Source organism: Larus michahellis, chromosome 12, assembly GCF_964199755.1.
Source record: "Larus michahellis chromosome 12, bLarMic1.1, whole genome shotgun sequence".
Taxonomy (NCBI): Eukaryota; Metazoa; Chordata; class Aves; order Charadriiformes; family Laridae; genus Larus; species Larus michahellis.
In genome coordinates, this window is record NC_133907.1 from 2,927,279 (window position 1) to 2,943,542 (window position 16,264).

The 16,264-nt window shown below is 50.3% G+C and overlaps 1 protein-coding gene across 2 annotated transcripts in view; it reads left to right on the forward strand.

The window, feature by feature from the left end:
* Positions 1-377: 377 nt before the first annotated feature.
* The window catches only part of SLCO4A1 (solute carrier organic anion transporter family member 4A1), a 29,234-nt gene continuing 13,347 nt past the window's right edge, over positions 378-16,264 (forward strand). Inside the window, exons 1-2 of one of the 2 annotated variants that reach the window (XM_074605417.1) lie at positions 378-440; positions 14,596-15,575. In XM_074605417.1, the coding sequence (XP_074461518.1) occupies positions 14,750-15,575 (826 nt within the window). In that variant the 5' untranslated portion in view covers positions 378-440; positions 14,596-14,749. Of the gene's footprint in view, positions 441-14,282; positions 15,576-16,264 lie in introns of those variants that run through there. The other variant, XM_074605416.1, reaches the window with a different exon arrangement.

Consider the following 16,264-nt stretch of genomic DNA (forward strand, 5'->3'; position numbering starts at 1 on the left):
TTCTTCTCGCTCCCCCATCCTTCTCCCCACCCTCCCCTTGCTGCCCCTCTCCCCCTTTTATTCCCCCCCCACCTCAACGTGGGACCCTCTCCTTGCCCTTCCCCTCCCCTGCTGCCATCTATCCCTGTCTCCCTGCCCCTCTCCTCCTCTCCCCCCTCCGCCGTCCTCTCCTCCCCCCTCCTGCCCATCCCTCTCCTCCCCCCTCCTGCCCATCCCTCTCCCCCCCCCCGCCTCCCCATCTCCCTCTCCCCCCGCACCGCCCGCCTTACTCCGCTTTCTCTTTAGCCTCCCTTTCCCCGCCATTGGCCCAGCCGCCGCCGGCAGCCGCCGCCGATTGGCGGAAGCGGCCGTCCGTCAGGGCGGGGTGCCCGCCCCCCCCCAGGCGGCGGGGCCCGGGGACGGCGGGGGCGGCGGCGAGAGGGCAGCGGCGGCGGCGGCAGGTACCGGGCCGGGCGGGGGATGCGGGAGGGATGGAGGGGGGATGCCGGAGGGATGGAGGGGCGCGGGGCGGGCACCGAGGGGCGGGGGCTGCCCGACCGACCTCCTCCCCGCGACACGGCGGGACCCACCGGGCGGTGCCGCACGTGTCTGCGGGAGCGGCGTGCGGGAGCCCCGCGGAGGCGCGGATGGGCGCGGATCCTCCGCCGGGGCTGGAAAGCCCAGAGATGGGGCTGGCGGCGGAGCCTGGCGGGGGTGCGGGTGGGGGGTCGGGGTGAGGGGTTCGGTGCCCGGCGGGAGGCGGCGGTGCAGCCCCCGGTGTGCGGGCAGTTGCGCGGGGCGGGTGGTTTGGCGGCAGCAGCTGCCGGTGCGCCTCGGGGAAAGCCCGTCTGATGGCGGGGGCGGGGGGGGGAAGTCACCGAAATAGCCAAACTCATTGAGATTTTCCGTTTGCAAGCGGCCGCCGGTGATGCTTCAAAGCCGGTGGTGCTACCTTGTAACTGAAATTCGTTAGAACTGACTCACCCGGCTTTGGGTTGGGGGGTGTGTGTGTGTGTGTGTGTGTGTGTCCCCGCTCTTTCTATAGGAAATTAAAAAGCTGCAGAGAAAAGGCGGAAAATAAGACAAGCTAGTAAGGTGGCATGTCACAATGGTCCTTACAACAAGTAAAAAGTATGTTAATGATAAAATGATCCTTGTTTCAAGCGGGCAGTAACTGAAGTGAGAGGAGGAAGTCACGGGCACCATGCTGAGCCGAAATCAGAGCACTTTCATCGCCTGACCTATATTACTTTTACTAACCTATTTGTTCAGATGATACGATGATTTAGATGATACAGTCAAAAGCATTATTATAATAAAAATGTATTTTTCATCTCTGAGAGCTCAAGAGGCTCCAGTGGGCATTAATCCCATGAGTTTGTTGCATTAACGTTTTATTACCATTTTTTAGGCTGTTTGGTTTTACCAGGCAACACGCTACAGACATGAAGTTATCCCAGTCTCGCACCTCCTTTTTTTTTTTTTTTTTTTTTTTTTTAAATTTCTGGGCTCCTACTTTCTATATTGCCGCTTGGTTGTAAAATCACACGTTAAAACAGCATTTGAGAGGGAAGGAACACGAAGGAGACCTTTAGAGACGCAGGCTTTGAGCTGTTGGAAACGTGAGAAAAAGGATGAAGCGGTGGGTTAGTCAAATAATGAAAAGAAAGAAAAAAAAGTAGCTATTTTTATGCAGAGGTCTAGCCTGCAGGCGACAAAAATGATCGGAAAGTGAAGCAGCCAGCCCTCTGCGCTGGGAGGGACAGACCACAGCCACCTGCCCCACCACCGCTCTCACCAGAAGCCCTGTGAGATCCCCACCCCACTGATATTACTTTAATTGGCCCCACACGTGTGGATCCGACCCACCAAGGGACAGTGGCCAAAACATGAAGCGCAACCCCAGGATGACGGATGAGACGGGAAACAGCAATTCCTGCGAGGGTTAGAGATTCCTGGCCAGCAAAACCAGGAACTACCTGAGCAAGTACTTACTAGAAATCTTGATGGAGATCAGAGATTTGCAGGCACGGGGGGAGATGGGATCAGCCACTAACAAAAGAAATATCCAGCGGCTTAGGGAGATCAGCATCCAGCTGCTCGGTGCCTCACGATTTCCGATTGCAAACTCCTTGAGGCAGCTTTAATCTTTTTTTGGGTCTGTCTTTACAGCGTGGAGCTCGCTGGGGAGGATCCTGCCCTCCGAGTTGGGCCTTTACACCCTGCAGTAGCACAAAAAGTGAATCATGGCTCTGCTTTACACCGCTTGTTTTGCTCAGTCCACCCCCAAAATCATCACTGAGCATTTGTTTTGCTTTCCTTTATTTTAATTGAGTGTACTAAGGCCAGAAACCTGCCTTCGCCCAGGGGCTTGGGCACAACCCACAGGTAAAGGTGCTCATATGCTGGATTGAAGTTGCGGCGGGGGAGGTTTGGGTTAGATATTGGGAAGAATTACTTTACTGCAAGAGTGGTCAGGCACTGAACAGCCTGCCCAGGGAGGGGGTTGAGTCACCATCCCTAGAGGTGTTTAAGAAATGTCTAGATGTGGCACTTCAGGGCATGCTCTAGTGGCAGATTGTAGGGGTTTGGGTTTTTTGTGTGTGTGTATGGTTGGACTCGATGATCTCAAAGGTCCTTTCCAACCGTGAAGATTCTATGATTGCCAAATATTCTGCTTTACCGTTTGGGTTTCTTGTCTTCCTCACCTGGCTCCTTGAGCTGCTGCCTGTAAGTTAATTATTCAGAGCCTGGGACATTCGCGTCTTGCAGAATCCCGTTAATGCAATGGTGAAGGGTGGAAGAGCTTTGCAAGACTCTGCGACCACCTAGCAGAGCTGGCGGCTTGTTGCTGGTGGGTTAGTGGGATGCTGAGTACGAGTTCAGGGGAAACCTTCCCCCTTGGGATTTTGTGCTTAATAAACCGAGGTGGCTGCGTTAAACTGGTGCGTGGGAGCTGATAACCGCACTGGGTGTTTCGGATCTGGGCTGCCCTGAAATGCGTTGGTGTTCTGCTCTTCATTTCAATAGCCACCCTGAAGTGCATTGTGCTTCCCTACTACATTTAAAAACCACATTATCTTGGTCTTAGGAGCAGAAGTTGGGAGGCAGGACCAGGGGCTTTGCTGGGTTGGTAGCATCACACCTCTCCCTGCACCTGCATTTCGGCAGGTTCCCCGGCGATTCCAGCCCTCTCTGGCTCTGGCATCTCTGGATGCGAGAGCTCCTCCTCTCCTGGAGCCGCTCTCCTTTCCCTTTTCAAAACTGATTTATTGCTAGACCTCCCCGCGATATAATTAGTTTTGTTCCATCTTGGCCCCGAGCGACCTCCTGGCGTACGCATGGTGATGCTGAACTGGGGGATTTGAGAACAAAGAGTTTCTGCAAACGCTTTCTGGGGAAAAAAAATGCTCGGAGGGAAGTCAAGGACTTCATCTGGTTTATGAATCCCAGACAAGAGCATCCATCCTACTTCGGTAGCTGTGATGAGTGACTGCAGACGAGGACTGAGAGAGGGCCACTAACTTTAATAGATTTTGTGTCAGGCCTCTCGTTAGTACAGTGGAGAGCATGAGATGAGGCAGTGAAGTGTTTAATATTAACAGAGTAATGTTATTCTAACCTCAAATCTCTCTTCAGGCAGAAGTACCCCTAAATCTGGGCTACTGCTATGTTGCTGGCGTAAAAAATATTGTCACGGCACTTCTAGATTGTAAATGGGTTTATGAGCAATGGGAATACGTTAGCGGTGGGAAATACTCTGTTTATTCTTGTTCGCCTCATTCAGCAAAATGCTGAGCCTTTGCAGCAAGTTTTTTTAAATTTCTGGAGCAGCGAAGACACAAGCCCCGTCTCTTCTCCTGTGCTATTCCACTGACATCCGTATAGTTGCACTAAAACTGAATTCGATTGCTATTGTTCATGGATAAAGTATGTTGCTGTATGGCATCAATAACCTTCAGTCCTTTGAATTCTCAGAGCTTGGCTTGGTCGCTTCAAGAAAGAAAATGAAATGCTGACAAGCTTTGTTTAACCGCCGTCCAGTGGTTTGAAGGAGTCAGGGAGTCGTTTTCATGTTGAGAAAGCAAGGCCAAACACTTTTTTTCCCCCCCCCAAAAAAATACTTTGACTTTGCAATGTTCTGGCTGAAAAAAAATCCAAGAAAAAGTACTTTTTGGCATTTTTATAGCTATGGTTTCATAACTGTGAATTCAAGTGCTTTGGGTATGCTCTGAGATAGGAGTTTATTTTTCTAGATGGCATTAAGAGAGATTAAAAAAATACGTTTAGATTCTACAGTTCTGATAAATGATACCAACCCATGACACAGAAATAAAAAGTCCCCAAAAGGTCTGCAGGACGTGAGCTCTTTTATTTTTCCTCTTCCTTCATAACCTCTCCTTGGAAAACTGCATCAATTTTTTAGCTTACCCTACTCCAAATAAAACAGAGTCGAAAATTTAATTCAAGATTTCTTTTGCTTTAAAAACCCTTTAGAAACCAGAAGAAACCAGCCCTTGTCCCGGCCGGAGCTGGGAGGGCTTGCGGACACCTTCCCTCCGGGACTGATCCGATCCTGCCCCGCTGCAGCGTGAGCGAGGACGGGGCAGATGCCACGGAGCTTTATGTTAGCATATGAATTCCCCAAAAAAAGGGATTTCCTCACAGTGCTTTCAAAGCAACCTTACGGTCTTCTTTGTATTGCTGGAGTGGAGTCAGGCTCACGGAGGATTTAGGTCCTTCCAGCCAGATGTGGGTCTTGGTTACAACAGAAACAGCCTTTTCTGGAGTCCCCAGTAGCCCCCATCAGTCTGTGATCCCTGTGTCGTGTATTTTCCTCTTATTTGGCAGAAAACTTTGAAAAGAGTGTTTTAGGATGCTGAAGAAACTGAATTAAAAGGAGTGGAAAGTAGGTATCCAGCCTGTGGTACGCTGATTATCTGCCTCCAATATTCTTGTTTTAAAATAATTTAAAATTTAAAATATTGCCTTTTTTCAAGGGGCAATGAAAAGTATTCCTTGCCTACCACCACAAACCGGCCAGTTTTTATTCCCTTGAATTACCTTTTACTTTCTGTGAGCGATCTCGGGAACCCCCCTTGGATGCCTGGTGTGGGCGAACACTGCTGACGGGTGAGGAGACAGGGCAGGACCAGCCCCGTCATTTCTTGGGGGGCACTGATCAAAAATCAGTCCTCCATGACCTCGTTCAACCAAGAACCAGATTAACCCGCCGTGCCCGTTTCTCGTAGCCCCTTGGTGGGGGCCGTAGGATGCCAGCAGGCCCTTACCAAGGAAAATGAAAAAGTTTCCTGAGCCAGAAATGAAAAGCCGGCCGCGCTGCTGCGGGGAAGCAGGGATCCCTTGAAGGCAGATTTCAGATTTCTCGGGAAATCTGTCCTCCAACTGCTGCTGTCTGAGGCTGCCATTCCTCGTGCGAGAGAACAGGGAGGGTACAAAGTGGAAGCCGTATCATCGGCGGCGTGCGTGGATAGCAAACACCCCCCTCCCCGGGTTCCAGCAGATGTTTTGGGTTGACAATGGGAACATTATATGCCTGTTTATTCCTTTATCTCAGGAAGAAACACCATTTGGCAGCAATGTGCTCCCTGGCAGTAAGAACGGGTTACTGACCTGATTGAGGCTCGTCAGACGAAAGAGGTGCCAGCCCGCGAGAGGGGCAGCTTGCGAACCGCATGGAGAGCGCGCGTGCACCTCTGCACCCACCTTTTTATGTACATTAGGATGTATATACGTGTGTATGGGATGGCTGGTTCATACCAAGATAGGTTTCTTAGAGAGGCCTCTTAATGCAGAATGATACTGCTCAGCATTTTTCCTCCAGCACCTCTCAGAGGAATCAGTGGAGGCTTCCCTCTTCCGACCAGCAGTGATTTTGATCGATTTCGATGCAGCCAGCCATGGGAGAAGCAGGCGGCCAAGGCCAGCGCAGCCAGGGTAGACCTGCCCGCTTGCCACCTGTTCCGCTTTGTGGCCACCCTTGAGATTTTCAGTGCTTTCTACACGAGATGTTTGCTGTAGCCACTGTAGGAACTCGCAGCATGAGGGCTTACTGTTGAAACGTATCTAAGGAAGTGGTTATTTCAGGTTGGCTGCTTCTTCCCGTCCTTGGTGGCCGTGGCCAGCAGCCCTGCACGCTGCCAGCCTGCTGATCTCGGGCTCTGTCCCGCTCCCTGTGGGTCGGGGTTCCTACCCTTCATCTCGTAGTTGCTGTTGCTATAGTTTGTGGTTACAGTACTGCTTTGGGACTTCTGAGTCAGAGAATGAAGAGAAGTCATCCCTTTGGAAGTGGTCATCATTTCTTCTCCATTACGCAGCAGGGATATGCCCTCTTCAAAGAAAGCCCAAAAATATACCGCAGTGTGTCAAGATCTAGGGTGTTGCATGATCAAATGCAAATTAACTGCGAGCTGACGTTGTGTTTATTCTAAGCGGATGAAATACGATGAAGTATGATGCTTTTGTTTAGCTTTGGAGGGTGGATGGGGAGCACTTGGTGTCAAGTCTGAAGTCCGACAGCTTGTGAGCCTGTGCTCCGATCTCGTCCAAACCTCCTGGTGCCACATCAGGTTTGTGCTGAAAGGGTTAATTTTGCGCCATCTGGCTTTGTGCTTGATCAAATATTGTTTGTGTTGTGGTAGCCAACATGAAGCCAGAATAAGCTCGGGGTAATATGCTTGGCTAATCCAACAGAAATATGATTAGGTGCCCGTTCCTGCCCCAGATCGTATCTGCAGTAACGGGTGATTTAGTAACACGCAAAACAGTGACTGTGGAGACATGGCTTGAGGGCTGTAGATAACCTGCGAGGATCTCCTTGCGGTGGGCAACAGGGAGACAATAGGAATGTCTAACTCAAATTGGGCACTTAACTTTAAACAAGTAATTAAGAGAGAGAAATCCAGTCTTAATGCAGAACGGCTTCCTAGGGAGTCACCTGAGACGCAGAAATCGGGGTTATTTAAGTTTGCATTTTGCATGCCATAGTGACTTCCTAGGTGCTAATCTGAGGTTAACCAACAGCTGAACAGCTGGAGCTCTGCTGTATTTTGCAAAATGGCCCATTCCAAGCAGCGAGTTCATTTAAGTGCTGTCTGGGAGGCTGCGCCGTTCCCCTGCTTGGCAGGAATCTCAAGACTAATACCTAAGAGGATTAGAGAGCATCGCTGAATGTTAAACAAGATCCAGGCTAAGCGGTGTGCACCAGTGAGCTTGTGCTGCGGGGGCTGTTTGGGGAAGCTATTATTTGCTGATCTGGAAAAAAAGTGGGCTTGTGTGGGAAATACTCTTCCCTCGGCTGAATCCTTCCTGTGCTTTCTGACTCTCTCGTGCTCCCACTTGACGCGGTGTTTCCACCCTCTGCCCACCTCATGGACTCGTGGCTCTTGTGCTCACTGAGGATGGCGACTGTTGCAGGGGATGCTGATGATCAGCCAGTTTCCTTTTCTGTGATGCATTTAGCTGTTTGGATGTGCTGCCTTCAGGTCTGTGTCGTCTGCTTTGAGAGAGGAATGGGTGGGCATCCAGCCCACCGACACAGGGTTGAGCTGGAGAACTTGCCACAGAAAACTCAAGCTAAAGACTGTCATAGAATCATAGAATCACAGAAAGGTTTGGGTGGGAAGGGACCTTGAAGACCATCCAGTGCCACCCCCTGCCCTGGGCAGGGACACCTTCCACCAGCCCAGGTTGCTCCAAGCCCCGTCCAACCTGGCCTTGAACCCCTCCAGGGACGGGGCAGCCACAGCTGCTCTGGGCAACCTGGGCCAGGGGCTCACCACCCTCACAGCAAACAATTTCTTCCTAATATCTAATCTAAATCTGTCTTCTTTCAGTTTAAAACCATTACCCTTCATCCTATGGCTCCCCTCCCTGATCTAGAGTCCCTCCCCATCCTCCTGTAGGCCCCCTTTAGGGACTGGAAGGGGCTGGAAGGTCTCCCCGAAGCCTTCTCTTCTCCAGGCTGGTAGAGCAATACGACCTCGTGGTACGTGATTTTTCCCAGAAAGTCCATTTACTATGGAGAAGAGGGGTTGGAAGGCAATCTTGTCTCAGGAAAAAGTACTAGATAACTTGGATGTTGACCTCCAACCTGCTTTGTCCACAACATGGAGGCCATGCCCCATGCCAGATCTTCTCTCCCTTTACAGTACTGCGTAACGCTCCAGGATGTCACATAGATTTCTTCCCATGCCGTAGCAGAAATCAGGGATTTAAGATTTGTGTTTCATCTCCAAATTTTGATCTAGTTGGTGCATTTGAAAGGAATAAGGCGTTAAGACCCCACGAAGGAATGGTTCTTCAACAGCAAGGGTTCGTGTGAAACCAGCTTCTGACGGCTCCTCGCTCGTGGTCTGCCGTAGCACAGGCACGGAAAAGTAGCACAGTTGTGGAAATGTGCAAATTTCTCTAAATTTTCTGAATGGGTGACAACAGAAAAGGGGGTAGTGGTCCGAGTTAGGGTATAAATAGTTCTGGCTCTAAGCCCGGTTGTGTTTATGCTTTTTCTCTCTTACGATGAAGCCAAAAATAGACTCCCGATACTCTGCAAGAGAAGCGCAGCCTGGTGTAATCCATGGATTGATCGTTCAGTGGAAAAAAAAAAAAAAAAAAGCCAGATGAAGGAGATCTCTCGATGAAAAGCCTGTTATCCAGCAGCGCCGTGGGAGAAAAGCCCGTGTAAAGGCTTTGCTGCTCCAGCAATGAGCGTTGCCCTCTGTTTGAGGAGGATGCAGTAATTCTGTACAGTAGCAATACACCACCTACAGCAGAAGGGCCTCGTATTATTTGTGCCAAATCCATCTTTGTGCGGCATGGCTTCCACAAAGTTTCATGGTATCGTTTCCTCTGGTTTGCCCTTGTTGTTTTTACCTTCATACTGATCAAACCAGGAGGATGAGAAAGAATAAGTTCCTGTAAGCCATGGTAGATGTCAGCATATTATATTTATCCTGTACTCAACGTCCTTGCATTGTGTAACACGGGATGTTGCATTTTTGGCATTTTTATTGCTTCTATCTTTAGAAGTAGCAAAGAATCGTGTCTTGCGTTCTTCATTTGGGTTTTGCTCATTTTGTTTCATTTCTTGTATCATACAAGATTTGCCTGAATTTGCATCTTCTGCATGGAAACAAAGAAGGGGTACCTATAGGAACTTACTGGGAGTCATTGGGAAAAGCTGACTAATGGCTCATGCAGAAACATTATCCTGAATATTAAACGTCCTTAAATGGGTTGTAAGAATCCGAATGCTGGAAAATAATTGCGTGCTGTGGGTAGGGATAGATATTGGGGAAAATGCTGGTGTTGTATCTGCGTTGGAAGAGCCATGGAGACACCCAGCTCCGCGGGCAGCAGCGGTGGCTGGAGAGCCCGGGACAGTGGCAGCATGAAAACCTTCTCCTCACTCATCAAACTTACGGGTAGGAAAAAGATATTAAAGCAAGAGTGACCTTAGGGAGAGAGAGTGAGGTATTATAGCATAAAAGAACCTTTTGTCTGGCTAATCTTTGCTATGTCGGAATATAGTGGCCCGGTTAAATCTCCTTTGTGCACTGCAAGTTTTTAAAGATGGTCTAAGGCAGCTGCAGCCGATTGGGTTTGCAGAGATAAGCTGGAACAAATAAGTAAGCTCGGAAAATCTGGCTAGCTTTATCTTCAAAGCATTTTCAAGCAGCTAATTGAAAATTATCCAAGCCACCTTCTTGATTTCTTGCATGTTATTGCATTAATTTGCCAGCGAATGGAAAAGCGCTTGGAAAACACACAAAGGATTTGTGAGCGCTGAGCTTGACTATTTGGAGTTTATTTAATTATAAATATGTCCTTGCTCCTGTGATAATTTAAAGCCAGTTTCTACCGTTCTCTTCCGTGCTTCAGACTCCGGTGGGACTAATCGTGTGAAAACACGCCTCCCACGTGAGGGTGGGCCAGGGAATTCCTACCGCTTCTCGCTGCCTCCCGCCCTGCGCGTCGGCTTCCTGCAGCTCTGACGGTGAGCACGGCGCTGGGTTTATGGTCAGCGGCTGCCCTTTAGCCGTGTTTCTCATTCCTGAAACATTTCCATGTGTGCAGGACGATGCTGTTCCCGTAGGAATCGCTTACGAATGGCTCCAGGCCGGTCCCCGCGCTGCTCCCGGCAATAGCAGCCTCCTCTGTACTGCTGAGCCAAAGAGATGCTTTTTAAAAGGATGCTAAAAAATGCGAGGTTCACACTTGGTGTGAGCTGGGTAAAGTTCCTCAGCTGGCAGGAAAGCAATCCAGTGCTGCGCGTGAACAACCCCATCGTCCCGTGCTTTCTTTTATCTCCCTTTAACCGAAGCAGCGCCCTGAGGACAAGCCCCGTGCGCAGGACCTGGACGTGGAGTTGTCTCACTTCTGGGAGGCTTCCCCGTGCCTAAACCAGCGAGTGGATTACACTTGATCCATATGGTGTTTATCAGCTACGACAGGAGTAATACTCATAATCCTCTGAAGCCCAGCTCTCCGAGGAAAATTCAGTACGTGTTACCAAGAGAAATCAAATGTACAAACCCAGATGGATTTGTCCCTTTCTGGAGTAGCACGAGCTTGGTACTTGGCTGTGGACTTTCCCCAAAGTCCAAGTATCTCTTTAGCAAGGTCCGCTCGCATGTGGAGGAGAATAACCGAGACAGCCCGGCACAGCCACCGAGCGTCGCCCGCGGCTGCTCCTCCCAGCTTTACAGCACGTTTTCTGATCATTTTTAATCCCCCGATCCTGTTCCTCAGCAAATATCTCCGTCTATGCCATAGAACTGAAAAAAAAGATTAAGCCTGCTCATAAACCGTAAACTGTGCTCAGCTATGGAAAGCAGAAGTTATGAATAGATGTTACTTGCCACAATAATACCCTATGAAAGTCAAAAACCATAGCGTGAAAGGGAAGATTAACTATTCCTGGGCGTGCTTCGGCAAATGGCATTATTTTGCATGTCAGTTTTGAGTTAATTTGTAACAATCTAATCGCAGTCCTCGGCAGAGACACAAAATGTTTTTAATTGGTCCTGTGACTTTTTAAGTGATCGCCAAATGAAAAGCTTGCAAGTTTTACTATTGACTTAATGGTAAATATTAGCAGGAGGAGGGAGGTCTTTACAGATTTCATCACGAAGTGCAAATCGTATTCTTTTCATTGCCTTGCTACTGTTGTCGTGTTGACTTGGGGACGTTGGCAGTCTGGAACCAGCTGTACAGCTGAAAAAAATTGAGTTAAAATCTTGCAGCAAAATGAGTAAATCTATAGCTGCAAGATAATAGCATCGGGACTGGTTCAATGTAAGCAAGAAATCACCAGCTGAGTCATTAGAAACAGATGAATGGGAAGCCATAAATGGATGGCTCAGATGAATAAGAATGATTAGGAAATGCGTGAAGTTGGTTGGGTTTTTTCCCTAAAGATTATATTTTGTCCTCTAAAGTGGCATATGGCTGCTAGGAAAGCTAATATTCCCAGTGAATGTGTCACTGCCAGTTTATAAATACTCCAAGAGATGAAAAGCAGCTCGGTGGGCAGCACCGGGCGGGAACAGGCTTCTTGCCCGGAGCACCTGGGTACCAGTCGTTAGCCCAGGTCCGTCGGGAGATGGCCAGGACGTGGGCTTTGGGGGCAGAGGCGGCTTCTGGCTGTGCGGAAACATCTGCCGCTTGGAAGAAAGGCCGGTTGCTTTCTTGGAAATGTTTCACCCCGTGTTTACGGTTATGTAGGACTCAGGGTAACCAAAGTTGAAGGGGAGGATGATGTGGTCACCCGGGTCCGGTGGCCCAGACTCCCGCTGCGTCAAGGAAAAGAGTAGTTTAATGAAAAGCCGTCATCTATTTCCTGACTCATGAAATATCAGAATATCAATATATATTCATGAAGTATGAGAGGACTGCGTTCAGTTTTGGGCCCCTCGCTACAAGAGGGACATTGAGGTGTTGGAGCGTGTCCAGAGAAGGGCTACAAAGCTGGTGAGGGGCCTGGAGGACAAACCTTATGAAGAACGACTGAGGGAGCTGGGGGTGTTTAGCCTGGAGAAGAGGAGGCTGAGGGGAGCCCTTATCACCCTCTACAACTACCTGAAAGGAGGTTGTAGAGAGATGGGGGCTGACCTCTTCTCCCTGGTGACAAGTGATAGGACAAGGGGAAACGGGTTCAAGTTACGTCAGGGGAGGTTTAGATTAGATATTAGGAAACATTTTTTCACTGAAAGGGTTATTAAACATTGGAATAGGCTGCCCAGGGAGGTGGTGGATTCACCATCCCTGGAGGTGTTTAAAAAAAGGGTAGATGGGGCACTTAGGGACATGGTTTAGAAGTGGCTCTTGTCAGGGTAGGCTAAAGGTTGGACTCGATGATCTTAAAGGTCCCTTCCAACCTCAACAATTCTATGATTCTATGATTCTATGAGATATCCCAAGTGCTGGTAAAGAGGCAGGAGGAGCGTTTCCTCCGGGGTGAAGGTGTGCCCGTTTGGGAGCGCTTGGATGACGAACAGAGATGGGCTTTTTCTATCTGCTGAAATCAGGGGTTGCAAAACCAGTCCCCAGCCAAGCAACCTCCACCAGCGCAGTCAAATGGAACGGCAGACCTCTGTTTGTTATGGGAGGCGTGCAGCTGAAGTCAGCCGGCTGCCGTGCTCGGGGCACCTGTGGCTTACACTGGGGTAACGTGGCCAGTTCCACCCCTTGGAGCCTGATCCGGTACCTAATAATCGCTTCTGACTTTAATAAAGTTTGAGTGCTAAAGCCCTCTTATTTATTGTTTCCAATATTGCATCCAAAGATAAGAAAACATATTTAGAGCTGTAAGAGGCATCAGAACATTGGAGGGATGAAAAAGTGAAAAAATACAGCCTTGCATCCAAGGCGCTATCTTTTTGTGCCAACACATTACAAGTCTGTCACTGCAGCAAAATCTCAACGCCTGCAGTTTGGTTTTGCATTTACACGTTACACATCAGAGTTACCCTGTGCTGTACTCAGCTGGCTGAAGCAGAAGTCACCCGAGGAGTCTGGCGTGGACCCAGAAAGCAGTGCCCTTCTGGCTGCCAAGCTCAGCCTGCCCTGCGCTATCATCGCATCCCTACTAAAATCTGGACCCGGAAACATTCCGTGCACTCTGCTCCCCCAGACGGGGTAATTAAGATAGAATTATTTGCAGACAAAAGGGGTGGATGTCATTGGTTTAACTTGCCTTAAGGACCAGACCTGTTGCAGCACTACTGGCCTGGATGTTTAAAGTTTGCTTGGGTTTGTGGTCTGTCCTCTGCGCTTCTGCGGGGGGAGCAGGACCTGGATGCTGCTCTGAGCATCCCCGTCTGCCACGTCCTGCTGCCCCAGTGCCTGCGAGAACTGCCGCTACAGGGAACCGCACTGGTGCTCAAGCACACCATTATCTACTAAGCAAATGTCAATAAATTTTTTCCAGCATCACACAGGTGAGTATTAATTTCTTCACCAAAGGCTGCAATATTCCCCGGTTACAACGATCTGAACATGGTTTATTTTATTTGGGAAAAGAAATGCCCATTTTTCCTGTTCCCTGCTGAGGAGGCTGATTGCCATCTCAAGCGGAACTTTTATATAGGAACCTCTTGAAGCCTTGTCAGTGTTTAAGAGGCGTTTGGACAATGCCCTGAATAACAGGCTTTAACAAAAGCTAAAACCTTTTGGTCCCAAATTGGTCAAGCCAGTTGGACTAGATGGTTTTTGTAGGTCCCTTCCAGCTGAAATTATTCTATTCTATTCTATTCTATTCTATTCTATTCTATTCTATTCTATTCTATTCTATTCTATTCTATTCTATTCTATTCTACCCTACCCTACCCTCTACCCTCTACCCTCTACCCTACCCTTGTCTAGCATTTTTTGCATATTTAAGACCAGCGTTCAAGGGAGAACCTTGCTGTTTTCATCATTTATAGTTCAGCCAAGGCATTTAAGGAAAAATACTCTTGGCTGCTGGCGTGATCAGGTGCTGCGATGCACAGGAACCGGTTGAGAGAAGGCAGTCTGCATCGGTAATCAGGTTAGAGTCAGCTGCCTCTGCCCTCCAGCTCGCTCTGAAATGGCATGTAGTCTAATTAGTTATAGAAAGGATTTTACTGAATAGTTGTAAACAGATCTGAGGGCTTGGAATAAAATCAATTCTGACGGTGGAAACTTTTCCGGATAATTATAAACTGTTATTGGCAGAGTGTGAAAGAGAGACCAAAGGACTCCTAGCAGTGGGAAACCTGTGGCTGTGCGCGCCCTTCTCTGCAGGGGGAAGGAGAAGGACGGAGGTTGTGTGTGTCCGGCGGCTAACCAGGGCCTCTTCGAGAGGAGGGATAAGGGGCTGCAGCTGGTAGGCAGTCTGCCTTTAAAGGTGCTTTTTTTTTAACGCTCTTGAATGTTTTGTTCTTTTTTGTAATGTTTAGTGGTGCCCTGATACCTGAGGTACCCACACACCCTATGGTGGGGGCACACATCCAGTGGAACTGCACAGCGAAATGTTAATAGTTATTTAAAGAAAAAAAAAAAGGAATAAACAATATTTGAAGGTTTGGGGCATGGTTTGATATAAAGGCATGTTTAAAAATTCTCTCTTTGCAGATCGCAATGGTCCTGGCTCAGACCTTCGCCATCTCCCTGCTGATGTAAGCGCCAAAAATTGCATCTCCCGGGTAGGCAGGTCCTCGCTGCCCCGCGAAGCCGCCCCGGCCACCAGCCCCACCGCAACCTGCTGCTCGACTCTGCGTTCCCGTTCATGGCAATGCCCCAGAATTCGACCGGAGAAAATGGCTTTTGTTTTGCTCAGACACTTGACTTATCCTGCCCGTCTCTTCCTCCCAGTGAAGCTGGCCGGACCTTCACCGCCCCGAGTGGGCGAGAGCCATCCGGGACCCCGCTGAGCAACGGCACGGCGTCCTCCGGCGTCCCCAGCCCCTCTGACTCCTGCGCCGAGCCCCTCTGCTCCGCCACCCCGCCAGAGGAGGGGACCCAGTTTGGCCAAGGGATTAAATACGTGTCGGCCGAAGGGGAGGAACTGGCGTGCGGCTGGGGGGGGTTCACCCCCGGGTGCTTGCAGCTCTTCAACACGTCCAAGGGCGTCCTGTTCTTCCTCTGCGTGGCCTCCTTCCTGCAAGGCATGACGGTGAACGGCTTCATCAACACGGTCATCACCTCCATCGAGCGGCGCTTCGACCTCCGCAGCTACCAGAGCGGGCTGATCGCCAGCTCCTACGACATCGCGGCCTGCGTCTGCTTGACCTTCGTCAGCTATTTCGGGGGGAACGGCCACAAACCCCGATGGCTGGGTTGGGGCGTGCTGGTCATGGGCTTGGGCTCCCTGCTCTTCGCCTTGCCCCACTTCACCACGGGGCGGTACGAGGCGCGTTCGGCGGCCGAGGTGGGGGTCTGCGGGGGGAACCAGAGCCTGCCCTGCGCCCAGGCTGCCTCCAGCCTCTCCAGCTACAGGTTCGTCTTCATGCTGGGGCAGTTCCTGCACGGGATGGGAGCCACGCCGCTCTACACCCTCGGCGTCACCTATTTAGACGAAAACGTCAAGACTAACTACTCCCCTGTGTACATTGGTGAGTGGAGCCGGAGGGGCAGGTCGGACCCCCGGGCTGGGAGGTGGGAGGGGGAACCGGTCCGTCTGCCATGGCACCAAACAGACCGCATCGAGTGGTTTTTCAGGAGAGGTGCCCCCAGTCTTTTGTTCCCAATAACGGGCGAGGTGGTAACCGGAGGGAAGCGGCAGCTGTTGGGGAGGGTTTGATTATTTACAGGCAGGAGCTGGAAGCGCAGCTGGGTATTTCCCCTCTGGCGGCGCTCGCCCTGCAGATCAGGAGGTGCCTCCTGCTCCTGGCACGGGACCAGCTGGGGAGAGCCCTCCAGCTTGCCCCCCACGTGCATGGCATTAGTGTCTCCGGCAAGCGACCACGAAGCCATAACCCATCCGTGCCAGGGGACATCACCCTTTAGTGCCATAGCGTGGGAGGGACGGTCACCGGGCTGCTTGGATACTGCTGGTGCAAAGCACAGCCAAGAGAAGACGCTGGGCACACTCCTCTGCTCAGCAATTGCCAGATCCTTACAGTCCTATCTGGGGAAAACGGGGCTGACCTTTTAGCGGTTTCAAAACATAGCAGGCTGCCCGTAGCATTGGATCAGAAGGCTGTGCAGGGAGAGGAGGAGATCACCAGGAGATCACCAGTAAGTTGATGATCTTTCCACAGCAGCAAACCAAAATCAGTGCCGGTGGTGCCGCATTTAGCGC